The sequence below is a fragment of the Scomber scombrus genome, chromosome 12 (genome assembly GCF_963691925.1).
Source record: "Scomber scombrus chromosome 12, fScoSco1.1, whole genome shotgun sequence".
In the NCBI taxonomy this organism is placed as follows: domain Eukaryota; kingdom Metazoa; phylum Chordata; class Actinopteri; order Scombriformes; family Scombridae; genus Scomber; species Scomber scombrus.
The window spans coordinates 16,198,413-16,226,163 of record NC_084981.1 but is presented as its reverse complement, the minus strand read 5'-3'; the positions used below and the strand labels follow the sequence as shown (position 1 = coordinate 16,226,163).

Below are 27,751 nucleotides of genomic sequence, written 5' to 3'. Positions count from 1 at the left end.
CAACCTTTCTTACTGTATCTGTCAAGAATGACCTAACAGTTTTTTGTTTTTGATATCTGCATAATGACTGGTGCTGATCATGTCTATTGAGTTGACTTATATGTATTGTATTTGAGCAGGGGGTTTTCTGTGTGTGTGTGTGTGTGTGTGTGTGTGTGTGTGTGTGTGTGTGTGTGTGTGTGTGTGTGTGTGTGTGTGTGTGTGTGTGTGTGTGTGTGTGTGTGTGTGTGTGTGTGTGTGTGTAATGCCTTTTTTTATTTTTATTATTATTATTATTATCATCATTATCATCATCATCTTCTTTTTTTTATTACACCTTAGCGTATCTCCTTTGTTATGTTACAAACCTTTGTTTAATTTTTTATTTTTCTCGTTGACCTGTTTATACATTGAAAAACCTATAAATAAAATATATTTTTTTTTTAAACACAAAAAAACGATTTGTCATTGAAATATTTATATCATTCTCTTTTACTGCGAGTTCTTTGCCAAAGAGATCATAACACAAAATTGAAAGACATTAAGGAGTCATTTTCAGGGTTTTGTTTTCCTCATAGAAAAGAACATCCATGGCAAGGGGACTGGGGCAGGAAATATGAGGATTATGTTCATCTTTGGCTCAACATTTGGCCCTTTTGGAGGTTTATGTAACACAGCTGAGTCATTTGGACCTTTGTCAAAACTGGGGAAAGCAAGCATGGCAAGCCTCCCCTTAGGGAAAGAGGAAGACACCAGGAGGGTGTTATTTGGCCCAATGTGTGGCTTAAAGCCAAACATTAATAAATCTCTTTAACCCAGCAAGACAATCAGAAATCAAACTATCAGTGCAAGTCATGATGCAACCATGCTGGTTTATTGTAGCAAAGTTTTGCTCTGTTATGTTGGGCGATGACATCGAACCAGTCAAACCTGGCATGACACAAACAACATAACAGGCATCTTGGGTCATTATACATACCGACACTACTGAGGGAGCTGCTGCTTTCTGAGTCAGAAGGCATCGTGGAGAGGACACTGTATGTGGAACCTGCCGGGAGACAAAGGCCAAGAGAAGGGATACATTTAGACATAAAGCATTGATTGATTAACTAACCAATTAAGCACAAGCCTGAATTAATTGCCTGTACAGTGTGGAGAGCAATGAATATTACAAAGTCAGATTCATATTCCCTGCACAGTTGTATTATAAATGCGGTGCAGGGTTTCTACTTGGAATAATAACTTCAACACTCCTTAGCGGCTCTATATTATCACTCCAGACTGTCGTCGTCATTAAACTGCCTTTCCCTCACTGTGCACTCTGCCTTGCTTTGATGTATAGTCCCTGTATGTTTCTGCTACACAGGCAGAATGTCACAGCTGAAATGGGATTTTCTCTTTTTATGTCAAGCACATAGAGTGAGAGAGGGAGAGGGAGAGAGAAAGAAAATGATTCTCCGTCTGAATAGCTGTACACACCGTTAAGCTGGGGGATATTTCACACAGGCTACCACAATCCATAGGAGAGGCTATGCAGATCCCCATTATACTGCAGAGTGCCTGCTCCACAGGGCAACATAAACATGGCTGACAACACAGACAGATTTTTTAAAAAGACTAATCTTAGATTTGTGTTTATTGCAGAAGGCATAACCTACTGTTTGTAGACTACAGACCTTAGTTTAGTCTTTCACAAAAGACTTTGTAAAAAAGTAGCAGACTGGTTTTAACTGTTTTTCAGCTTGATTTTACACCGTCACACATCCAAAAGTCGGTGTGATGTCTGCTGCAAAAACACATCACAATCTATAGTGAAAAAGATCCTCTTCCAACCATCACAGCTCAGGAAATGCTTCAAGTAAATTTCAATGAGAAAAATGAGAGGAAAGAGCAAATGAGGTGCTCAGAGACCCTCTAAATAGAGTATAAACAATAAACAGTTGCTTGCACACTAAATTGCATTTCTAAAATCCGAATTGTACACAAAATCCGATTCTAAAATGAAATAAGGAATCAAAAAACATCCATAATTCCAGGATTAAAAAGACAAAGTGAAAATAATTAGTCTTATATAACCTGATCAATTGAATATTCATAAAACAGCATAGTGAGACACTGATGATACTGATCTAATGTGTAATATGCCAACCAAACACATGAACAAAGTCTTCCTGTGTACAACGGTTTAAGAGAGCGGGGGAATTGTAGTTGCCTTTGTCAGTCGCAGGCAATAGATAGATGCCAACTGTTCCAGATCTCCATCTCAGCCTTTGCCTCCCCACTGGGTTTTGCTACAGCTCTGGCTCCAGCCCTCAATGTGTGACAAGGCCAAGCCTAATTAACTATGAGCTCTGTGCGACTGAGCCACTCCATCTTAGACCCTGCAGACTGAGCGGAGAAGAGGGGGGCAAGAAGGGAAACGAGGGGAAGGCACGGAGCAGGAGGAGGACAGATGAAAGGAGATAGCCTAACTAAGTCGCAAAAACAGATAAGGAGATGGCTGTTTGAGAGACATAAAGAAACAGAAGTAAGAGGAGAGACTGGAGGAAAAAGTGGAGAGGAGCAGGGCGGAAAGGCTTTTAATCTGTTCTGACATTCCGTGATGCTCAACACTTTTACTCTGAGAAGTGCTCGGAGCGCACAGCTTTGATTTCATATTGTTCCATCAGACGTGATGAGAACCACTCTGGTGCTGCACATCATTACTTCTCTGAATGCAAAAGCCTTCAGCTCATTTCCTTGGTTGCAATGAAAAGCAACTACTGACTTCTTGAACCTGGTATCTGACTGAACAGGTCTCGGAGTAAAACATGTGAGCCACAGAGAGGTACTGTGCCAGCTCAGGTCAAGTTATTTTAGAAAATAATAAACAATGTCATAAAAGCTCTGTGCCAGAAAAATCCTGAAAAATGTCGCTTCTTGAATGTTGTATTTTGTGATTTGGAAACACTCAGATAAATTGAAATCCTAGTAATCTCCACGAGTGAGGACGCTCGCCAGCTGTAACTCCCACGAACGGGAAGAAAAAAAAATTCTGGGACAATCCTCAGTATCACACCATCTGATTTGGCAACAAGGACAAATATGTGCACCAAAAATTCCTATATATAGATCAGTGGCATAACCCCGTGAACACAACAACAAATGCAGTATGGATTGCATGTCAGCTATCTGGGGTCGATGGGTCAGCAGCATTAGCCTTTTCCAACGGACTTTTAATCATCGATAGCAATTAGCAATAGCCACAGTCAGTGAAGCTGATCATTTGTAAACATGTTCACTGCATCAATAAAGCATGCATCCATTAGGGTAGCACAGATTTAATGATCTACAGTTGTGAGAATCCACCAGTTCCTGCCATAAATCTTTCAGATTGGACACATCAGACCTGAGAAATTGTATCCAACATTCAGATTGAATTCTAACAGATGGATACATCATGACAGACTTCATCAAGGGACATTAGATATTGTAACACGGAGCGAGCAGCTGTTACTGACTTCCATCAAAAGATACACTCAAGGTGAGAAATATTCCAGTGGGGGACCTGAGGCGACTAAACAAAGGCCTGTTGCTGTGATGTAAATAGGTCATGGGAGTGCTCGCCCCAACTGTACCTTAGGGGTTCCACTTCCCCCCACTCCTCTCTGCTCCGCTCTCCTCTCTGCCATCCCTCCCAATCAAGTGATGTGCTCAGCAACCAACAGTTGCTTCAGACAACCAGATTATGTTCTCCAGCGCATAAAGCGACATGACACACGTTGCCATGGTGAAACCGGATGAAGAGGAATAGTCAATTCTGCAGCGTGGTGAAAAAGAAGTGCATAAGAGCTGAGAGGCTGGTGGAGGAGAGCCTATCAAAGAAAGATGTGAATTCTGGCTTTCACCGTCGGGTGAGGCTAAATTATTCATCAGTTCCAGAAATTTCTCTTATCTGACAATGAGAGCATCTTCCCAAAACATAAAACACATATGATTATCATCAAAACTGGACTTTTCTGCTTCAGAATCCCTTCATTAAAAATATAAATATATATGTTAACGAGCCTTGAAACAATGGGTTTGATGCAGCCAAATAGACAAAAGACTACATGTTAAGGGCCAATTGGAAAAAAAGAGCAGCATTAGCATTCCAAAAATAATACTGTGTGCTATTCTTTATTAGCTGGTGTCAGCTCTTCTTACTGTCAGTGAGACACAGTGATTTAAAAAAAAAATGACACACACACACACAGAGTCCAAAAACTCTTTGTGCTCTCTCAATTTTTTGGTGTCCTAAGCTTCACAGCCATTAAACTACAGAAGGGCAAATAACAGCTACACTAATAATATGCTTGAAACTTACCCACTCTTGTTACAGTGTGCTTGAGTGAAGCTGAAGGAGGATTTGTTAGCATTAAGCCAAGAAGCAGAAACTATCTTTTTTCCCCCCTCATCCTGGATCTCTAATTCCTGGCTTTGGTTGGGCACAGATCCCTCCTACTCTGCCTCCATACTCTGGATATTCACAGATATTGGCAGACAATCCAGCACCAGTCCTCTTTTTGAATTTAAAATCTGTGTGTGACTGATGGGATCATTCTCATACGTGTGTAAGGTAAGATGAGGCTGTAACTACACTACTTTTAACTGTGGAGACGTTCATGAACCAGCATTATTTTAAGACTTTAGAAGCAATTTTATTATTGTTGTATAAGCTTTATAAAGTTACCAGTTGTACCTCACACTTTCTGGCTAAGTTAAAAAAAACTCACAAAATACATATTCTTAATTATGGAAACTTTATGACATGGAACAAATGACATCTGCACTATGGCCTGCTAATGCAATAAGGTGAGTCATGTTTTCCTACACAAACAACAGTTGATGCTGGTATTTAAATTAAACTAAAACAATTTTAATTGAGATTTTTAATGGCAGTGACTGACACACAGGATTTAACAGGGATCAGTTTTGCCTAGCTGATAACTCATTAGGCAAGCATCATCGTTCCACTAACGTATCGGAGGTAGGTTTTAAGAACTAGCTCAGTGAGTGAGAATCGCATGAGTGTGTTCACATTGTGTGCTGGTATCCTGGTTATGACCAGGTTTTCGGAGTATCCTGGTTAGGTTTTGAGCATGTAAACACAGAAACCAGGATATGCTACCTGGAGTAGTCCAAGAGAAACTGGGATACTGGTTTCTGAACATTCTTTGTTGGTACAGATCACAGTGGCTGAGATGGTGAGAAATCAACACACAGCTGCACATGGATGGTCATAAACCCTATATATTAGATACTGCAGTGTGATGTAGTGTGTATGTAAATGCACTCGTGGAGAGAAAGATTTTAACCTTTTTATCATACACCTTGATCCTACAACAAAATCTGTTTGAAGTTTACATTTAGGTTACTGGGGTTAAAATCTGCAAAGAAACACGACTCCTCTGTCCAATTCCCTCCCTGCACTCTGGGACTTCCAGTAAGCAGTGGGCCTAACTTCTAAGGAGGCAATGACACCACAGGCCAGGATTCTGGGCAATGAGCCAGTGAAGCCTTACTGCTCTAGTAAAGGATTGGTCATCTGATTTAAGGAGTCTACACTAAGCATAAACATGAGAGACATCCAACATGATGACTCCATGAGCCAGGATTACTCCAACGCACGCACAGCGCCTGACTCACAGCTCCGTGTTCATTTGGGCCTAGGGTCAAACCGACCCACCTTTTTCACTCATAGGTCCAAGACTGTCTCAAAATAACATCTTCCTCAGATGCAACCGAATAGTCATTTTGGATTTGTGTAAACACTTAAAGGACATGAAGTGAAAAACAAGGAGATGTGTAGAAGAAGACCTAAAAGGCCTTCAGCCAGGCAGACCTGTCAAAACTGCTGAGCAGCACCAAAGTCCAAAAACGCCCCTGAGTGTAATCCAGCCCAACTTATTATCAGCAAGCCATAATGGGTCTTCTCTCTGCAAAGAACCCTAGCTCAGCATAAATGAGACATCAGTTCTTTGTGAACAGCTTGCCCGTGCCAGGGGTTGGGTCAAAAACAAAAAGGTGAAAGATGTCTGCAACATGTCCTCCAAATGCTCTGCTGCTCAGATAAGCCAAACGTAGCCAAAAGGCCTGTCTGTGTGGAATAAACCCACTGCTGGAATTTGGACAATCTTTGTGACATTCCTTTCTCTTTTAATAACAACAGAGACTGTGTTGATTCAGATAGCATTTTCATAGTGTGTTGAGATTCAGTGATTAAACTGCAATATAATCTTGTAAAGGTCACCAAGGAAAATAATCTATTACAGAAGAAGATCATATATTAAGACTGCAGATGTAACAATTATGAGCAATAAAAAAATGCGTTGCATTGCAATCCCGTACAGCTAATTGTGTAAAACATCTGGATGTTTCTAGCCCTTCAAATGTCAGTTAAGTATTCTTTCAATAAAAAGAAAGAGAAAGGCTCTCTTTGCATCAATGTTCTTATCTTTATTTCTGACATGTGCATCACCCGGTCGCACCAACACAAGCTAGCAGACAGGAGACAATGATCAAAAATTCTAGTATTCTAGTATGTAAATCCATGCGACTCATTAAAGCTACCACTCATGCCATTAATATTAAAAACATGAGAACTAATTGTACTTTAAGGTGTTTTGGTAAAAATACAGCCTGTCTTGCCTTATTTTCTAAAGGTGCATGCCGTGTAACCCTAAAATAGTTGCTTTGATTTCAGTGACCTTTGCTGCATGTCATCCCTTGTTCTCATTGCTAATCTGTACAAACAGTGGAGGCACTTAATGCAATAATCGTCATCTCGTTTGCTGGTGTGCTTTGCTTGTTACTGTGGGTTAAATTTGACCTGGGGTCACGTGACAAAAACTGGAAAACAAATGACTGCAAGTGTGAGAGTGTAAGCTGGACAGACAAAAGAGGGCGACAACTTAAGAGACAGCGCAAGTGCAGTGTAGTAGAGAAAGCTTGGACACCATGGTGGGATGAGAGGAGAGGAGAGGAGGGGAGAGGAGGGATAGAAAGAAAATACAGCAGAACAAAGCATAAAACAGCAAAAAAGAATGAGCCTGGCAGAGGTGGTGGGGGGTGTTGGGTCAGGGTAAGACAAGGAGAGAAACTGTTTATTTCCATGACTTCATAGCGCTGGTAAACATTTAGATCCTGGCATTTCCTCTACCTTGTGGGGTAATTAGGAAGTAGTGGAACATGTGTAAACTGGTAATGAAATCCTGCTCCACAGTACAGCCTCCTGGCTGTGGTTCGCACATCCAGAGTGTAGATAAACCTGCCATCAGATATTAATGCAAAAGTCAAAAGATGGGTTTTTACACTAAAAAGCTGCTTTGTTAGAAAACAATAGAACTAAATTGGGAAAATAACACTACCAACACAGTGGAAGCACTAAGTGTAAAAGCACTCACTGGGCTGCATCGCAGGCTTGACTAGATAGATTAATTGACATTCCTGACAAGATACTCTATACTATCAACACTGCTGTCACTCAGGTAAACCTAATGATTTCATTACTAATTCATCTAGATTACTTTTTCAATAATCCAAATAATCATTTAGTCATTAAAATTAGGGATGCATCTAACAATTATTTTCATTATTGACTAATTTGTTGATTATTTTCTCTGATTATTTGTTTTCCTGCATAAAATGTCCCTAACCCTAATCCAAAGCCAACAAATGCTTTGTTTTGTCCACAACCAAAAGATATTTAGTTTGCCATCATAGAGGACTGAAGAAACTAAGAAAATATTCACATTTAGGAAGCTGGAATCAGAGAGTTTGGACATTTTTGTCTTAAAAATAACACAAAACAATTAATCGATTATTGGAATACTTGCTGTTTTATTTAATAAATAGCAACTAATTGATTGCAGCACTATCAGAAATGGCCAAAACAAAAAAAAGCACAAAAAAAAGTTAACAATGCCAATCCCACTTCTCCAGAGGTAACAGTGACATCTTCAAATCACAAAAGCATGAATGATTAATAGATTATAAATACTGTTGCTGATGAATCTTTGATTGGTCAACTAATTGGTCCACCACTACACTATACAGTCCACAGATGGCTGATGGTAGGCTTTCAGTTCCTTCAAGAGTACTTACACCACAGCACAGAGACAACTTGGCACATTCCAACTGAAGCCCACATTGCTGGTTGTACAGAGACACTGCAATGCAATAAAACACACACTGACAACTTGTATAAAATATGATCTACTCAAATGTCATCAATCACATCTAAGCAGAAACATTGGTTAACAGCAGATAAATTGATGGCTTCCTCTGCACACCAGGAACACAACATGAGGGGAATGTGGTCAGACTGAAGGAGAGAAAAAAGTGGTAAGGGGAAGAAGAAAAAAAAAAAAAGAGTGGGGTGACAAGGTGAGTGACAATGTGCGTCACTGAATGACAGCCACTGACACAGACGAAGAGAGAGGAGGAAAGTGAGGCCAGGTCCAGCCCATGGGAGATATTTAAGTGCAGCAGCAGTCGTGACAGGAGTGTCAGGGTCATAACTCACTCTGTCTGTCCACTGTGGTTTATGGAGTGGGACAGAAACTGGTTGACAGAGAGGACAACCCCCCCCCCCACCACCACCACCACCACCACCAACACACACTGACTATGTCCTAGGCTGCTGTACACAGAGCAAGCTGCTGACTGGGCACTTTGGGCCTGCTCAACTTCTCAACAAAAGGCCTGTTGTCTCCCTCTCTCTTGCTCCCTCTTCCTATCACCCTCCTCTGTCTCCCTGGTGTGTCCCACCATTTAAGTGTGTGGAGAAACGAAACCAATCAGTGGGAGTGGAACGGGGGGGACATAATGAGTTAGAGAAAATAAAAAGTTTCAAAAGGAGTGGATGGTGAATCAGGGAAAAAAAGAACACAAACCAAAACAGTGAGAAAACAAAGGCAAACAGACAACAGGAGAAGACTGTGGATGTTGCATCCTGTCAGGGAGAATTGTGTTGCTCTCCTCTCGGAGTTTGTTTAAATCACTGTCACAAGCCTTGCAATCTGAAAGGAGCGGAGGGGGATGCGCAGGTACATCTCTTCTGCTACTCCTTCAGGTAGAACATAAGCCATGTACTGCAGGGGGATGAGCGCAAAATCCTTGGCGTGAAATCGACTTGATTGCAGCAGCTTGGATTTATGAAATGAATTCAGTTGGGGTTGAGAACACAGAAATATCTCGCTCTGCAACATAGCAGGACCAAAACTTGATTCATGGTCAATATTCTGAGTGAATTTGCAGTTTAATTAGAGTTGGAGAATTTTTAAAGAAAAAAGAGTGGGCTGTACTGATGCTCAGAGCAGGCTAAATAATGAATATTTTGTTTGTATGTGCTCTGCAGCAGATGTGTTAAGAGTTTGCCAGCAAAACACTAATAATTTACAGAGACCACGCTTAAAACAACAAGCATTTGTGTGTGCATCTGTGTGCTTTTCCTCTGGGCTGAGGATGATTTCATATGTGTGCATGCATGGAGGCTCAGCTGGCAACAACGGCGCATCTGAGAACAAGAGCAGGCAGGCAGCACGAGAGGAGGACGAGTTGAGAGCAGGTTGCTATCAGCAAGACTCATCACACACACTCATATTCCCTCTCGTCACACACCCCGTGTCGTTCGCAGAGACACACAGCAGGGCTCGGAAGATTTCATCCCTATGTGCTGTTTCTCCTCGCCTCTTTGCCTGAAGGTGCTCAGTGAGCAGCTTGTCTTCAGTCTCTCACAAGTGTGGTTAAAACACAGTAATCGCATAAGCCGAATCACTACACCAAAGATAATAAAAAGCCCATTTTTTAAAAAGAAGGGGGGGAAAAAACACAACACTTCAGTGGAAACACAGCCAAGAGAGAGGCGGCTAATACAGAGGGCTGTGGAGGCATGATAAAGCGTGTCTCACAGAGAGGGTTTACACCAGAGAGAGGAGAGCAGGGCCTAATCCTCTGTTGAATAACCACAGGCTGAGTAGCCAGACTCACTACTGCTACTCACTCTCTCCTCACACATGGCAGGTCAACTCTTGAGGCCCAGTGCTACAGTCTATAAAGGTGTGTGAAGAAAAGCCCAAATCTTCATTGTCAAGGCCTGCCAAATTCAAGGGACTAACATCGAGACTCATTTTACAGGGGCTCACAGGTAAACAGTATTTCTGCAGCAGCAACACTCAATACAAGGAAGTAATAAAGCGTGAGGAAGCATTAGTGATCAAGTCAGCAGAGCAGCAAGACACCCACTCAGCATTACCTGCTGAGGTCTGCTTTCTGCTAGTAGACAGAGACACGCTACAACTTGGCAGCTATAAACTACAGATCACACTGAATTAACAAGTGGTCTAAAATGTTTGTTGTAAAGTTTCAGTTGTGTTACCTGCATGGTTGCTTTACACGAGGTATATGTTAAAGAGATGCATTGCCCTGCACCTCTTCCCCGCTTTCGGATCTCAAGGCTCATCCTGCATTCAGGCCCTCAGGGCATGACACTGGTTGTGAGTAAGCCACTGGGCTTCAGTCATTCAGACAAAGCAAAACAGGCAAAACTAGACAAGGCTTTTACACTTGGTTGCCCTTTATCTCCATGCAACAACAACCAAAACCACTCAAGTGTGAGGACCGAGCACAAATCAGACGACTACAGTGAATCTACTGTAATTAAAATGTAGATTTATTGCAGTAATGGAGGTTAAATCTGCACCTCTGCTAGGACGCAGTTCTCTCCAAATGGGAGCATGGATGATCTCCACCACGCTTTACGTTTGTAAGCATGCGCACACACAAACACCCATGTGCAGGTCGATATGGACCAACACTCGTTGTCATGGAAACAAGTCAGGCTACCTAATGTACCATAACCATATCATGCCACTGATAACAAATTGGACTTGGTGTTGGATATCAGTAAATTGATATTTGTTTTTTTTCTCAAGAGTATTGCACAAATATCACAGACTGACACACACACACACACACACACACACACACACACACACACACACACACACACACACACACACACACACACACACACACACACACACACACACACACACACACACACACACACACACACACACACACACAAACTCTGCATCATGGATGTGTGATCTGTGTATTGCAGTGACTAGCAGTAAGCCTTTTAGGGCAGGATAGTCCTCAGCTAAATTAATCAAAAGCAGTGCACTGTGCTCTGCAGGTCATGGTGAATATTTAGTTTAAAGACAGGCCATTGCATCAGTTGTTATACATTTGAAGTGAACATAACGTTGCACTCAATGATTGTAAATGTGTAACTCGTGTAATATTGTAAGGTAGCCTATATGTCTTCCTGCACTTACAACGTACACATGAACCTTTACCTTTCTGTGCTGTTTCTTGCTAATAAAAAGCTTCAAGCTTTGCTGTTGTGAAGCTGTTCCTGCACAGTGTCCTTGCGCCAGACCACCCAGATTGTCCTCATGGGAAAGGGGCTATGCAGTGACTGGTCCACTCGCCCGCAGGTACAAACCAAAGCATGCTCATGAGTAGTATCTCGGCTCTTACCGGTGGAGTGGTCCACAGGTCCCCCTCCGTTGTTGCTGAACAGGGCAGTATACAGGTCAGGGTATGCCTTCTCCAGGGCCACACACAGGTCGAGGAAATGGTCGCTCTCCTTGTTCATCAGCATCTTCAAAAGGTGGTCTACTTTCTCGGCGCTGGACGAACAGTTCTGGTCCAGCTCGAACCTATCGAGTTGGCTCAAGGTACCAGAAACGATCAGCAGCTCGATCACTCGGTCCGCATCTGTTATGGACTCCAGTAAGTTCTGGTGGCACTGGTCTAGCAACTCTTTGTGCTTTGGCTCCATTGCTATCCGCTTGTAGTTCCGTAGCTTCCCAGCTAACCCCCCAGACGGCCAAGTGGATGTAATATCCTTACCGATCAAAAGTACCGAGCGATTATTGAACTCAACTTGTCGTGGCTTGCAGAAGTTCGCCGGAGCCACCACGGCATTAGGTTGCACGGGAGATCAATTTTTATACCATATTGAAAAAGGCACAAGAAGCCATATTTGTTGCCCAAGGCTGTTGACTGCACTAAACAGCGATACATTTTCCCATCTTACTCGTGTGTGGCAGTTCAGGTCGTTTTTTGCTTCCCCTCTGTGTACGCTTCAGCCGAGCACATTTTCCTCTTCTCGTGTATCATTTAATGCGCCCTTTGCCGACTCAAGTGCTGGAAAAAGTCACGTAACTCCGCCGCTGAGCCTCAGTTACAGTGTATCCTCCGCCATGTCTGGGCAACTCAGCAGCTGCTGCCCGCTGTCAATCAACGTTCCGCTCAATGACCATATAAGGCGAAATAGGGCGGGACTAGACAAAAACACACCTTTTTTTCAATGGGCGTACACATCACATCACCCCGTAGTACGTCGAAAATCCCAGGCGGAAAAAATGAGAATGGATGGATTTTGCATGAAAATCTGGGGATGGTTTTGAAAAAAACGTCGACGTAGTGATCATTTAAAGGCGTGTAAACAACGACCTCATTTTTAGAGTAGAACAAACCATTCATATAAACACAATGAGGTGTAATTTCACAATAGTACAAACATAAATGAATGTTTCTGTTATCTGCAGTGGTGGGATGTTGTAAACAGTGGTCTACTTCAGAACAAATTTCAGGTATTTGATGTACTCTGCTCCACTTCAACTCAGAAGAACATGTTGTACCCTTTTCTCCACTACATTTATTTGACAGCTTTAGTTAGCCTACTAGTTACCTACAGATGAATCACATACAAACCTCATACATCATCTTATAAAATATAATGCTAAAAGATACAGAATAAACCACAAAACTGCAGTTATCAACATATAATAATCTGTAATACAACAGCTCTGCCATAAATTCTACATTTACGAAATGTAGCTATACATTTTCAGTTTTTGTTGATGTCAGAAAGGTGATTTATTCTACTTTATGTTTATTATGAAGGTCATAGTCGGGGGTGATGGTGCACTGGAGTGCATCATTTTGAATGGTGTTTCTAATATTTTATCCACTGCATTAACATACATGAGGGTGGCAAAGTATTATGAACACTTTTTAAAATTATATTATGTTTGTATTATTTATTTATATATTGGAGCTATTTACTGGTTATCTGTTGTTATCCTTGTGTAAATTCCGTCAGCATGATTGAGTAATTTTGATCCCTCATTATAATCTTTTTATTTCCACAGACACACCAAATCAACAGAACCCCAAAGAAAGATATTTTAATCGATGGTTAACCTCACTGAGGCCTTCATTCAGTTTTTTTTCATTATAAATGCTAATGCAGCAATAAAATGTAAGGACTTTATTGAGTCCTTGCATAATACTGTTGCTGTAGCCACAGGCTTATGTGCCATGTTCCTATATCCACGCTGCAACACTGCAACCAATTCAGTATGTACTGTGTCTGCCTATTGGATGAGATAGAACAGGGCTTGGAGCCACATGTGAACATATAAAAAATATATGAGGCTGACAAATGAAATGTGGATTTGAGCAGGATTTGTGAAATACAATATGATGATGATGATGATGATGGATGCACTCTGCTTCCAGTCTACAGCTGAATAAAGATTGTTGGCACAGAGGCAGGCGTCTGCAGGCATACCTCTCAAACCGTGACCTTATTCATGCATGCACCGAATCTCATTGTGACATCTACAACTCTCTCCTGCTCCCTCTCCCCCCTCTTTCTGTCTTTCTCTGCCATGCTGGCTCTATAGCTTGTGCAACGTGCTATCCCTTTAGATTAAAAATTAATTACAATTCATTCATATCAAAGGGAAGCAGGTCCCCACTGCTGACACAGATTGGACGGTTGTGTCTGTACCCTGAGGACATGCATTTGAATAGAGAAGACAGCCTGATGCTTTTTATCTTAAGGGTAAATTAGATTATTATTTAGAAAACAGGGGTGGTGTTTCTGGCTGTCTTATAATTTTAGTGAAATGTTATTAACAGATTTGTTTATCAAACAGCCCAGATAAGGGCAGATAATAGCTTTATCTTTTATTGAAGAGACTGTCGGCAAGCATATCCATCATTTATACTAGCCAACAAAAAATTCTAAAACTGAAAGTGTTTAAGATTTTTTTTTTTTAATTATTGCCAGTTTTATAGCTGTCTGTGCTAAGGATCGGGAAAACAATTACATCACTTTTGATATGCTTCTGACTGCATTTACATAATTCCTTGGTATATCCAGTTTATCTCCATACTGCGAGAATGCACCATAATGTTCCCACAATACCCATTTTAAAAGGATGCAGTGAGGACATATTGGAAGAGAGGACATTGTTGGTGTCCTTCAGCATCACACTGACAATTTAATGTGAGGCCATTATTTCTCGACAATGCCTAAGTCCTCAAGCCACTGTGAGGGGATTATCAGTTATAATAGACATTAAATCAAGCAATTCATGGTTTTTAATTAGAATTGAATTACAAAGCCTTCAGCCGGACACCTTCCACACATCATAATCTTCTGATCATAATCATGTGAAAGCTACAATGCAGGCAGAGGCAGTGCAGAAACACTTTGGAATTACCTTGTAAAAGTCATCTAATGATGTCTAAATGATTCTCTCAAAACCAATCTAATTACCTCCCATCTTCATTAAAATTCTAGTTATTGTAATCTAAACAACTAACTAAAGCCTTCAAGCCCTCCCTGTCATTCCTAGTCAACTCTAACATGACACGATCAAAAAGGACTCTTCCAGCATAGCTGTTTCCCAGGGGTCCCCCAGGGGTCCCCCAGGGGTCCCCCAGGCCTCTGACGGCACTGCAGACATGCTAGACTTGTTTAATGTGGCCACGGCAGCTTTATGGATGCTATCAATTCCACGGGCTCCCTCCTCCTCACTTCATAGAGTTATTGATTGTAGTGCAGTTAACTGACACACACACACACACACACACACACACACACTGCTGTAGCCAGCAGAGTGCAGAGCCACGTCTCCACAGTCAAGTGTATTCAACAGCATTTAAAGTGAAGTCAACAGGACTTAATAAGGCATGGAGTGCTTCATGGGCAGCCACACATGTTGCCCTTACAGCAAAGCAAAGAGAAATGATTTTGTATTGATTTTGTGTATTTAAAGGTTGGTTTGTGCCACTGGCTGTGAGAATTTCAATGTATTCAGAGTAAGAGAATCAAGACTCTTGACCGTGCTTATTCATCTGATTTCATCATGTAACGATCCATATTCCTCACAGCTGAGCATTTGTAAGGAGCTCTGCTCTTTGAAATCCAAACCTCTGGTGTAACTGTTGAATAAAGACTTAACTGCCCTCTGCTGGTAAACTGAGTCTATTATCAAGTGCTGATAGTAGCAGGACTGTCATGAGAAGGTCATGACATTTTTGGGAGATACTGTAATGGTTAAGTATATTATGTGATGAGGACCATTTATATTGCCATATCAATTTAGGATTTAATCTGTAAATGAACCAGTGAAGAGATATGATGGACATTAATTTAAATTATACAAGGATGCTTGTATCTAAATAAGACTAAGTTGCTTTCAAATAATTTAAATGTATTTTGCATGTGATGATTAATTACTAATCCAAAGTGAGACTCACTCTCAATTTAATGAAATGTGACCCTGTTTTTCCATGTTTTTCCATGCTAACAATGACAGGTATATGATAAACAAGTACAAGCACATCTATGATAAACAAAAACTGTCAAGCGTAGACAAATTATGATATAAGAGATTGTACAATTGCGGAAACAATTACAGACAACTTTGGTATGTAGCTGCTATGTATTCTGTAACTTATACTTTATTCAGCCATGCTGAACATTATAGAATTAGCTCATAAATGACCAAATGTCATTACATAACAGATCATTTTGGCACAATTGAAATAAAACATCTTAAAAATATATAGCTCTTAACATTCAAATGTAAATTTTCACAAATTATTAAGGATGGCCATGTATATTCAACTCAAATATTCAGCAAGGATATAACGTAATGCAAAAATTTAAAACCATTTTTTGCATAGTGCATGTAGAAAAAAAATGTAGCTATATGTAAAAGGTTCTTACAATTGGGTAAACATTGCATTGCAGAAGCATTGGCATGGCATGCAGGTTGCAGTTTGTGTTTAATACATATATGTAAGGCATAAAGCAGATATTACAATGTATTAGTCACTTCCGCCACAGAGCTTCAGTAGGAGTTTCTTGTAGTCACCTGATGTGTCTCCCTGTCAATAAAGGAAAAGTGTCAGCAAATGATTCAGACGTGTCTACTCATTACTTTTAAATCATTCATTATGCTGTGTGGTTATTTCAATTGCATTAAATCTACTTTGATGAAGATACTTACGGAAATGTGTGTGTACAATGACTTGCCGTAGTTTTTCACATATTCCTGACGGATATCCAGCATGTCGACCTCGGACCGGGTGATCATGACCCGGATGAGGGTTCTGTCTTTGGTCCCAGCTCCCTAATGGCACAAAGACACACACATAGATATTATGAGGGTGACAAAGAAATTCAATACTATGCTGTACTTCTATTTAGTAATGTACTCTCCAACTAGGTCTCACCTTCATAGCCTTGTAAAGCCTCTCAGCAAAGTAGGCAGGTGTATTCTTAATACACTTCACTGAAACAGAGAAAATATTTACTTAATACCATTACAAGCACAACAAACTTACACCTACACCCAAGAAATGTAACAGAGGATGACAACATGCAAACTTAAATCTGCATTAATTTAAGATTTTTATATTTAATAAAATTACTGTGGATTGAGAAGGGGAATGATGAACCTATAAAAAAATATCTGCAGCCATCTGCACTTCTCAGCCTGCTTAAGGCCAGGGCATTTACTGTTTGGTTCACTCTCCCTTATAAACCCAACAGCCTTGTTTTCAGCTGCAGGCAGTGGCTGCTTCCAGAAAACAAGTTCTGATCAATCCACTGTATGCTATCAGTCCAGCACCGAATGGCAGGCAGAAAAAAGTGGCGACAAACTGATGAAATATGTCGAACAACTAAAAGAGTTATTTTAGACCTTGGTGGAGACCAAAATAGGACGAAAAGAGGAGCGAATATTAGATTTAAATTAATTTGGGGACCAGGAACATGGCTCCCATGGGGTGATAATGTTGGTCTGTGTCTGGCAGATGTACTAAATACTGTTTGCTTACATATCAGCCATGACAACTTAACAAGCAGGTTTAAAGTCAGGGCTAAGTTTGTCTGCTTGTTTTTCTGTCTCCTACTGGCCAAACATTGATCAATGCAGTTTTAGAGTAAGCTGTATTTTGAATTAAATGTAAATGTGAAATCAGAAACAAAAACCTCCAGAAGAGTGAAATGAAACACAGCGTCATAACAGTGACAAATACTGAACACTGCAGTGCACACAATGAAAACGTAAAGACTGGGTATACAATACCAATGCAAGGAATCAAATAAAACACATCTAAAAACTGTTTACTGTACCATAACCCTGAGAAATGATGGCAAAAAAGGAAAAAAAACAAAGAGATTATGCATGCCCCCACCTCCAGTAGGCCATCTATTTTCAAAGGTGTATTCAGTAAGCTGCAATACAGTATGTATATAATCAACATGGAAAACTTTTTATTGTTGAATGTTACGTCAAACGTGCTGCAGACAAGCCACAACATTTGTCATTAACTGATTATGTGCAGCTAATTCTGACTCTCACAGTACATGGGGGTGGTGGCCCTTCTCAGAGTAGAGTTTAATGGACAGGTGTATTCTTACCCACTGCCAGCATGCCACTCTCGAGGTCTCCGGACATCTCCCTGTCGATGCTCTTCTCGATATCCCTGCCACACATCTGCTGGTACGCATGAAACACTACACACAAACAGCGATATTGCCTTTTCAATTATCATTTGACGTGTTTTAAACGTTGAACTGATAAACTTGTCCGTGTGTGCTTGTCAACAATTCTCTCATAAAGAATACCTGCTCTGAGATGGGATTTGCTCCTGGCACATAAAATGGCATTGAATTTAGACTCATCTGTTCCTAGCTTGTTCTCCCCAGCAGCGTACAGGGACTATAAGGAGAAAGTGTACAAAGCAACATGTCAACATATAAGAAAAAAACAAGCTGCAGAATCGAATAATAATTGCAAATGAGTATAAAGCGGATTTCACCTGTGCATCTTGTTTAGCAAGAGACATGTCAACATTTTCCCGTTCATCACGATTGCCCTACAAAAGAACATACAAGAACACCCTGAATGATTTATCAATGTAGTTAATACAAATCATGAGTTATAGACAATCAGGTTTGTAGCTGTACCTGTGCAAGAGAGATCAGGAGTCTACGGAAGTGGCCTGAGGTATCCCCACTAATGGCATCCTCCAGTGTCTTCTTATATTCTGAAATGGTCAAAAAAGGAATGTAAATAATTAATTGTTTTTTAAAACAGGCATCGCACAAACACAAGCAAAGTATAATTTTGAAGGGATATAGTATTTTTGGATTGAAATAGCCAGTAATCATACAGTATATTTGTTTTTATGAAAAATAATCTTTAAACATGTAAGAACTGCATTCAAATCACTTGGCACTAAAATTAATTTCAAGAAACACTTTTCATTTTGGGGAGAAGCTATATACTTTTTCATGTTTGTTTTTTTTTATTAGAAAAGATCATTACCATTGTTGTAGAAACTACATCTATACTGTGTCTAGCTCATGCCACAGAAGACAATTCACAGCCTTGGGATTTATTGAAAATGAGTTGTTTATTTTGCACAGAAGAAAAGAGACTGACTCTCACACACCCAAGTGAATATTATATACAAAGAAAGGCAGAGCTACAGAAGTCAAAACACACACCGGTGTCTGCTGTTATTTTCAACAACCCCAGCTTGCTCGTCACCTCATTCTCCCTTATCATACTCTGCTCCCAAAACTTGTCCTTGATCTCCTGCATTCTCACACATTCCTGCTGTTTAGTTGAATCTCTGCACATACACTCTGCCTCTAACTCTTTCACAGAAAATGACCTTTGCTAATTGACCTCTGCAAATACTATACCATTCTTATAATTTCTTAACTCGATATCTGCAGCTGCATATTTTATGGTTGTGCCCAAATCTAGGTACACTGAATATATCCGCTAATATAATAAAACTCTTAACACAGTGTGCTGTGAGATAAAAGAGAACAGAGCTGCCTTAAGGCATCTTACCTTGTTTGTAAAGACGATTTATCTCCTTGATTTCAGCGTTGGAGCGAGAAGACAGGATCTCTATCAGACAGGCTTCATCAGTTCCGGCTCCCTGTTAAGGAAGACAGAACAAAGACAATCTGACGACCTCATCCCACGGCCTAGTAGCAACCAAAAATCTTTCCTTTTCTGTTTCTTTTTTGAGCAAATCATCTTTCAAACCTACAACTAACACATTTCCTTATCATATTCCATAATCCATGTTAAATATGAATACGATTCTTTACCTTTAACATTTTTGTGAGCTAATCATTTTACAATAAAAAGGGCAAAAAATGCGGATTACAAAGCATTCTGTAAATGCAGATAAAAAATATCCACAGGTTTTGTTCCTGACCATTTACCTTTATGGCACTGTTGAGCTCATAGGCATCAAACTCAGCTGGGGTTTTCAACATGGCCATGACCAGCTTCCTGAAGTCCCCAGACAGTTCTGAATGCAGATCCTTGAACAGATCCTGAAAATGGAAACATGCTTAGAATAACTCAAAAACATCACTGACTGCTGCTGTGAGAAATGTTCAGCAATAAACCCTGTGGCAACGCTATAAGGAGCTCTGAAGACATCCAATCCTCTTTCCATTTCACTGGCAGCACTAGCACCTGTTGTCTGCTTGTCACTATTATGCAGTTGGTAATGCACATGAGTCACTAGGGGTGTAACCATACACAAAAATCACGGTTCACTATGCAAGTTTTGGGGTCACTATTCAGAACTATTACTGAAACAGTTTAGTTGTGTTGCAGAAGAAAAAAAAAGACAGGACACCTTTTGACAGCTGTATTATGTTAATTTATGATCAAACTGTATATAAAGTAGTTGAAACTAGCTCCACTTCCAGCAGCTACAACAGTAACATGCTGCTTACATGCTTCAGTATAAATAATCTAATGATGTCATGTATAATAATATATCAGTCAGAGGAACCAAACCACTACTTTGTGAAGTGGTTCTTGAGACGTGCTGACCGCCAAAAATTGGTCTGAATGGCTTCAGTCAAAGGCAGAGTGAAAGGTTAACCATCACAGAGAGGAGAGAGGGACGGGGAGAGGTGGTATTATTTCACTATGGAAATAATGGAGTGTATTTTAATAATTGTGTTGCACTCAGGCAGTGTTATGGGTCTCTTGTTTGTCATTTTGATAGCAGTAGCACTGCGGGGTAACCAGGATAACCGGGATACTTTGGCTTAACTGGCTAGCATACATCCATGCTACAACTAAAAAAGGTGCATGCCAAAACGTTCTGGATGGATCTGAGTCTATAGAATTATTTTTTCTGCACGTCAGAGTAAGTGGATTATTAAACCATTTTGACAGTAATCATTTGGGTCATGGAGTGTACTCTTCGCATGACTGCATGCACAGAACCGTAATATCCATACCTTGATGTTTGGGATGAATACACATTTTATTACACACCTATGTACGTTTGATTCTATATTGGCAAATGTTGTTTGTTTTGTTAATACAAATATAAAAAACAGTATGTGCTCTCCTAATGGAAAATGGTATCAATTATTACACTGACCACATATGAACTTCAAAATTTGCATGAACAGGAATGTTACCTTCCCATATGAGGTTTTAAAGGCCCGGGGCAAAATAGCACGCTGCTTGTTGGAACGATTCCCCAGTAACTCAATAATGGCTTGCTCATCAGTTCCTGCACAGACAAGTTCAAACATCAACTCAGAGACAAAAGACAGATAAAAAAACAACTTCATTTCATTATTTACAATTAAAAACATTTTTATTTTTAATGCAAAATTACATTTATACTTAAAAATACTAAAGAATATTAAGGCTCTCCTTGAGTAAAGACATTTTTGTCAATAGTTATTGATTCGTTTGAGCAATTGATGAGGTGAATTAATTTTGAAATCAGTGAAAATGCTCTCTCCATTATCATTGTGCCCTCACAGATAAGTGAATTTATGCACAATCCTTTTTAAATGTTCTTAATTGAAAAAACCCAAGTTGTCTGTCCATAGCACTCACCAAAGCCCTTCATGGCCTTCCTCAGGACTTCCACATCTTTGAGCGGGTCAGCTCCAGGAAAGTCCTTGATTGATCCCCTGAATCCTCTCTGAGATAACAATACAGTAATTTCCGCAACAGTGTTATTCCAACAAAGACTTCATTCCATTTTCAACATTACATTGTTGATCTAAAAGAAGTGCATATATTTAACACATCACAACAGAGAGGCATAGTAACAAGACTGTTTTTGTTTGTTTTTCTTTTTAACCAATAGGGGTCAATTCTCTCTTTATGGTGTTTCTTACATTGATTGGTGGAGCTATTGGCATGGCTCCTCCTCCTCCGTAGGCTGGCATTGATGGATTTGGTGAAGGGACTTGTGGGTATGTTGGCATAGGTGCTGGTGCTCCTCCGTAACCTGGCATGGGTGGGTTGGGTGATGGTGCACGAGGGTAACCAGGCATAGGTTGGACTGGCTGACCAGGATAGCCCATCACTGGGCCTTGGGGTTGGGGCATGGCCCCTCCTGGCTGTGGGTACAGGCCATATGACTGTTGGTTAGGGGAGGGGGCACCATACCCGCCTGGCTGAGGGGCAGGTGGGTACCCCCCAGGGGCTTGGGCGATGGATGGATTTGGGGTAAAACCCCCCATGCCTGCAGACATCTGGTTTGCCTGTGATTTTGAAAGATTGTCATTCCATAATATATACACAGATCCTTGAGTATGATTTTAGGCAAAGCACAGGTTGCTGGTCACACCTTTTTTGGGACTGGATTTCTTAATGGAATTACAAATATCTACATCAAGATTTAACAAATGTTAAACTAAATCTAACTTTGGAGGATAAACGTAAAATAATGTTCCTGATATTTTGAATCTCTATGAGTTACATAATGTACAAGTATCCAAAAAACGTGTGGCCACGCTATTTTATAAAATGGAAATTCAGATATCTGATAATAAGAATGAGAATACAACATAAACAAGACAAGGAATCGCAAAAGTAAAAGGGATGAAAGTTGCACTAAATTGACAGGTTTAATAAGCAATAAAAAGATTGAATGATGGAACTGTTTTTCTCATGCAAAAGAACTGGAAAGAGTAGCTGACAAAGAAAAATTACAGTGCTGAGGATTTTAGGATGCAGACTTTGGAAAAGTCTTACCGTGAAGTGAAATGGTGTGATATTCCTTTAACTGTTGTGTAATTCATTCTAACTGGAATATTCAACGCAATAATCTGGTAATGTGGCATTAAAGTCATAACAAGAATTTTCTAGGTGCAGGTGATTTAGGTTTTCAACTTACCATGCCAGCATTGTATCCAGGGTTGGATAAGCTGCCAAGACCTATGGAGGGATAACCACCAGCAGGGCCACCTCCCCAGCTACCTGCAGCAGATAACAGAAACAAATCTGTTCAAGAAAAATGTTCCCCCCCAAGTAAGTTAAGGATATACTGGGCTACTAAATGCCTGAAAGAACAGAGACTATAAAACTGAGACAGGAATGACGCCTCTTACTGGAACTTCCTTTTTCCTCATTTCCCAAATAGTCAATAAGTAGGTGAAAGGGTGCTGGACAGAGAATGGGAGCACTATGTGAAAAACGGACGGTAGTCGGGTCTCTTAGCAACAGCAGAAGTTTGTTTGAGGAAATAAATTCAACTCTGTTAACTACAAGTCTCATGATCCCTGTTGCCTACAAACACGACATAACTGACTAGTCCACTCTACAACAGGCACCAGAATATATTTCCACTAACTTTCTGTTTCACTTACGTTTATTTAGAACATAGAATAAGTAAGTTAAAACAAAACAAACAAAAATACTAATAACAAATAAAATGAAGAGCAAACATATACTGCAAATTCTCAAACAAATTATTATTAACAACATAAATAAATACGACATGTCTGATAAGGAGTAGGAGGAAATGTACAGTTATGTTACCCCTTCTTCATAACTCAAACCATTAACTCAATGTTTCTTATATAGACACAATTTATAACCAACTACCTCAATGCTATTACTGTACAAATATCAGCTTAGAAAAGTTTCTGGTAGTCATGCACATTCGGAGTAGGAAAGCAGGTGCTGGACCAAATAACAAAATCTGTAAAAGCAACAAAAGTCTGCACACTGCAGCTCCCAATGCAGGTAGATTCAATAGGATACCACAAGTGAGGTTTCAAGCTGAATGCTCTTCTTCAGACTAAAGATCAACTGAATAATCGCCATCTTAAATCCACAAAGGCCCAAGTCACCTGAAAGTCGCACAGGTGACCTTTAGTCTTGCTTTTATCCACCTAGACAATTACCCCAACATTTATCATGCCAACTCTTGTGCATCATTACGCCCAATATCGTGTCTCGTCTCGTCTCTGGAGCCGAGTGTATCATTACCCCCTACTCATTTCAGTTGTGATGACCTCCAAAAGCTGCTGTAAATTATCCTTAGAACAAAAAAAAATATGCTGACCCGAGGTACTCAACAAGTAATATCCATGCATGTTGACTTATGCTCACGCTCATCTTTACAAATTACTTTTCTATATAATAAATTCTATCTTTACTTGAACATAGTGCTTTAAGTATTCTTTAATATTAACACTAAACCAAATGAGACAGTGTATTTCTAAAGAGTCTCTTGGGATGCCCATGTAAGCTCTGTGTATGCTTTCACTTAAGCCATAATAACTTGACAAAAGTTGTTGTTTTTTTAAAAAAATGTTTCAAACCCTAGTGATCACAAATAATTGAATGCAGCACTGTTTTGTAATGCCTTACCTGGTGGTGGTGCCTGTGGGTAGCCTCCAGCCTGTGGAGGATAACCTCCAGCTTGTGGTGGATAGCCTCCAGCCTGTGGAGGATAGCCACCAGGCTGAGGAGGGTAGCCGCTTTGCTGTGGTGGGTAGCCTCCTGCTTGTGGGGGGTAAACTCCAGGCTGAGGTGGGTATGCACCAGGTTGTGGAGGGTAAGCCCCAGCCTGTGGTGGGTATCCGCCTGCCTGAGGGGGGTATCCTGGGTAGCTCATGGCTTTAAACATAAAACGGAACTGTCAAAGGGTTGTCAAATATGACTTATTACTAAATTAAATAATGTTCATTCTTTACAGCCATCTAGACAAAAATGCACCCATTCCACTGCCAAATGTAGGTGAGTTGAAATTAATTAAAACATATAATTACATGGTTACTTATTTCATTGGAGCAAAAGCTACAATACTAATCTGCTACATAGGTCAAGGCACTTTACTTAGTATTGAGCTTTTTAAATACAACTATTGTATAGGGAAACAACATCAGGGCTATTCAACTTATTCTCCTGGTTTCAATCCTTTCATTACAGACGGTATTTTTGAACGTGGCAAAAGTAATGTCATTGGCATTGCAATCTGATAAAATGTCTTCATTCCTGAGCTACTGGATCCTTTCAGCTGACAGCTAGTGTGGTGAAGAAACTTCAGCTCAACTTGTTCCATGGTTGCTAAATAGAACAGACTTCTCATCTGCTTTGCATTTTATGGGCACAAAAAGACATTACTGTTTGAATATGTACATAGGGAGGGAGGCTATGCTGTGACATAGAGAGGTCAAATCAGATACGGTAGAGATACAGCAAACACTTTTGCAACACAAGTTATTACAATCACAATGAGTGACTGATCTGTGAAATACATTCATGATTATTACATTTCACACATTCTTCCTCATGACCTGCTGCTGGCATACAGCAGCACTGAAGTTGTGTCAACATGACATTGTGAACTGCTTAAGCAAAGGTTTTAACACGTTTGTTCAAAACAAATGCGGTTTGTGCATTTAGGGTTAACGTTATTATAAATGGTTCCTCAGCTAAAGTGAAAGCAAATCACATCAAATTTTCCCACACTTCAAATTGAGAAAGTTGTGTTAGACAAAACCACAACTCACAGCTATAGCGCCAATCGAGAGTCAGAGTCAAAAATCTCCTTTAAAAGCGAATAAGCTAATTATAAGCTTCTGCGTTATTAATAGACAGAAAATGTTATTATTAGCTGGCTTATTAACTTCCTCTGAACAGCGGCGTTTCTTTTTATTGCATTTTGAGGTTTAATCACCTTTGATGTAACTTTTGGTGAGCCCGTTAACTGTTAAGTACCTTAAAACGAAGAAGGAGAGCTGAGAAACGTAACACAAGACGTTCATTTATCATGGACAATCAATACATTGCACTGGCAGTTTCTTAAACAGATAGTGTTAGTCAATGGAAAACAAACATGTAGCTAGTTAAATTACGCGTACAGAGGTCTGCTTTTAAACTGTTTTAAACTGTGAGCTAAATATCCGGGTTGCTTCGGGCCTGTACAAGTCTCCCAAACTGAGTTACCTCCCAATCCTATTAAATAATATGGCAGGAAAAGCCATGCCAGCGCAACCCCGTACTTAGCAGTATCCTTTAGCTAAGTTAGCTAGCTACCACAAATAAACGAGTAAATCACGTCAGAAGAACGACGCTACGAGCCAAACGAGCTTTTAGGTTGAATAATAACGTTACATGGTTGAGAGAAAAAAGACGCTCGTAACGACGTCGCCGAAAACAGCAGAGCAGAGATTACAAAACGAGACAAAAATAGTTGCCATTGAACCAAAGACACAAGTTGTAACTTATTCTAAGATACCATTTACTATTCTAACTCTCCTATTTGTGTAGATGTATGAATTCAGTACTTACTTCAAGCTGCTTGGTCTCTTCCTGAATAACGTTGCTTTGACCACTCGCAGTATTGACTGTATTTGACTGGTGGGTGGGAGGGACTCATAATTTCCATTTAAGGTGACCCACCCATCTATTTATCTTGCGCCATAGAGCTGTTAGTGACTGGGGACTCCCTGTACATCGGCTGTAAGCAACAGCATATGATGACGTGCCGGAAAATGTGACAGACAGGTGTCATTCATTATTTCACAATAGGCCTTTCATGGTAGTACACCTTTATCTCCTAAAACAAACAATACCCTGCCCAGATAGGTGTGTCTGTAGGCTACCTAAAAAAAAGAACAGTTTAAACACATATTCTTTGGTCCACAGACTGATTATTATAGTTAATGAAAACAAAGACTAAACTAAGACTAAAACAAAAACTAGCAGTGAAAAAATGATTTATTTTTTATTTTATTTTTTATTTTTAGAAAGCTTTATTGTGATTATATTTTACATATAATGATATTACAGGCGCCACTCTATTTGTGCTTTAAAGACAATAACAGACATCCCAACTCTCCCGGAAGTTACGGGAGTCTGCCGCATATTGATAGCGGCTCCTTGACGCCCGGAAAGTAGATCTAATCCGGAGCGAGCAAGAGCGCGCGTGCTAGAGAGTGACTGCGCGTGCGTGATCATGTAGTGCGCGCACGAGAGGGAGTGTGTGCGTGTGTTTTTTTTTTCTTCTTTCAAATAAGCTTTATTTATCACTCACTTACAAAACATAAACAGTAATAGTGCAGTAAACATAGAAATAAAAGGATAAACATTACATTAATAATAAATGAAAAACAAATAAATAATACAAAAATAAAAATATGCCAGGGGTCACGAGTAAAGAAAAATTAAATTGAATTAAAGATATTGAAGTGTAGAATTCCAGTTCTTTCATAAAAACACAGTAAAGAGGTTTTCACTTTTCACAGTGCAGGTCTACCACTCCATCAATGCCAGTTGGCTATATCAAAAAACGTCAGATTTTCAGTACTGACCAAGAAAAGCAGCTGGAGAACTCCATCACAAAGGCTTCTGATATTTACTACAGTCTTGCACCCACAGAAGTCCATTGTCTTGTGCACCAGTGGCACAGAAAGTCACAATTCCACAGCCCTGGAGTGAGACTAGTCGAGCCAGTGTGGACTGGTTCAGTGGCTTCTTCAAAAGCCACCCTTTTGCTGCTATTCACTGACTGTTCTTTTTTTTTTTGCACTGTTAACTGTTCTTATACAGGAATTTATGCAGCTACTTCCTACACACACACACACACACACATACACACACACACACACATATATATATATATAGTAGTTTTTATTTTATATTTTATTGTTTATCTTTTTTTGCACTTCAATTTTTACTTTTTAGTATTAGGAAATGTCCATGTCTTATCTGTTGTGCCTGTGCACTTTATCTGTTTTCACCGTGGGATAGTGAGAAACGTCTTCTCGATTCCTTTGTATGTCTGGTACATGTGATTGAATTGACAATAAAGCTGACTTTGACTTTGACTTATTCTCTCTCCATCCAATCACCAGACTCCACAAGCTTGGCATGTGCTACAAGCTTCAACAGGGTGATATTGGCATGCTCTTCAACAACCTGGAGAAGGTCATGTTGAAACAATGTGGGCCTAATGACATATATAAAATAAACCAAGTTGTGGCTCGGAAGGGCTTCAAACAGGTGGGCAGCCTCACCTCAGCCCAAAGGGGAACTCTTGTGATCATCGC

The 27,751-nt window shown here is 40.1% G+C and overlaps 2 protein-coding genes across 5 annotated transcripts in view; both read right to left on the bottom strand.

Moving 5' to 3' along the window:
* Nucleotides 1–12,246, bottom strand: part of dlg5a (discs, large homolog 5a (Drosophila)) — a 40,429-nt gene extending 28,183 nt beyond the window's left edge. For 2 of the 3 annotated variants that reach the window (XM_062430313.1, XM_062430314.1), the window contains exons 1-2: nt 11,548–12,246; nt 959–1,027 (exon numbers count right to left, since the gene is read on the bottom strand). In XM_062430313.1, the coding sequence (XP_062286297.1) occupies nt 959–1,027; nt 11,548–11,851 (373 nt within the window). In that variant the 5' untranslated portion in view covers nt 11,852–12,246. Of the gene's footprint in view, nt 1–958; nt 1,028–11,363; nt 11,412–11,547 lie in introns of those variants that run through there. The other variant, XM_062430315.1, reaches the window with a different exon arrangement.
* Nucleotides 12,247–15,623: 3,377 nt separating this feature from the next.
* Nucleotides 15,624–26,100, bottom strand: anxa11a (annexin A11a). Of its 2 annotated transcripts, none has more exons than XM_062430042.1 (15): nt 25,992–26,100; nt 24,066–24,314; nt 22,585–22,667; nt 21,581–21,949; nt 21,294–21,381; nt 20,864–20,958; nt 19,637–19,750; nt 19,254–19,344; nt 18,356–18,435; nt 18,208–18,264; nt 18,014–18,107; nt 17,807–17,902; nt 16,615–16,673; nt 16,389–16,511; nt 15,624–16,266 (listed from the first exon to the last, which is right to left on the bottom strand). In XM_062430042.1, the coding sequence occupies exons 2-15, from the start codon at nt 24,310–24,312 to the stop codon at nt 16,207–16,209; spliced, it is 1,656 nt and encodes a 551-aa protein (XP_062286026.1). In that variant the 5' UTR covers nt 24,313–24,314; nt 25,992–26,100; the 3' UTR covers nt 15,624–16,206. The 2 variants fall into 2 exon arrangements, with proteins under 2 accessions (XP_062286026.1, XP_062286027.1); XM_062430043.1 differs by having other exon boundaries at nt 21,581–21,805.
* Nucleotides 26,101–27,751: the final 1,651 nt, after the last annotated feature.

What these genes read in the sequence shown, in the direction of transcription:
- anxa11a (XM_062430042.1), bottom strand. Translation starts at nt 24,312, where the DNA reads ATGAGCTACCCAGGATACCCCCCTCAGGCAGGCGGATACCCACCACAG. An exon ending in GAAGGCCATGAAGGGCTTTG is followed by an intron (nt 20,959 to 21,293) that starts GTGAGTGCTATG and finishes TTGTCTGTGCAG; the next exon opens with GAACTGATGAGCAAGCCATT. An exon ending in TTGCTAAACAAGATGCACAG is followed by an intron (nt 18,108 to 18,207) that starts GTGAAATCCGCT and finishes TTCTCCTTATAG; the next exon opens with TCCCTGTACGCTGCTGGGGA.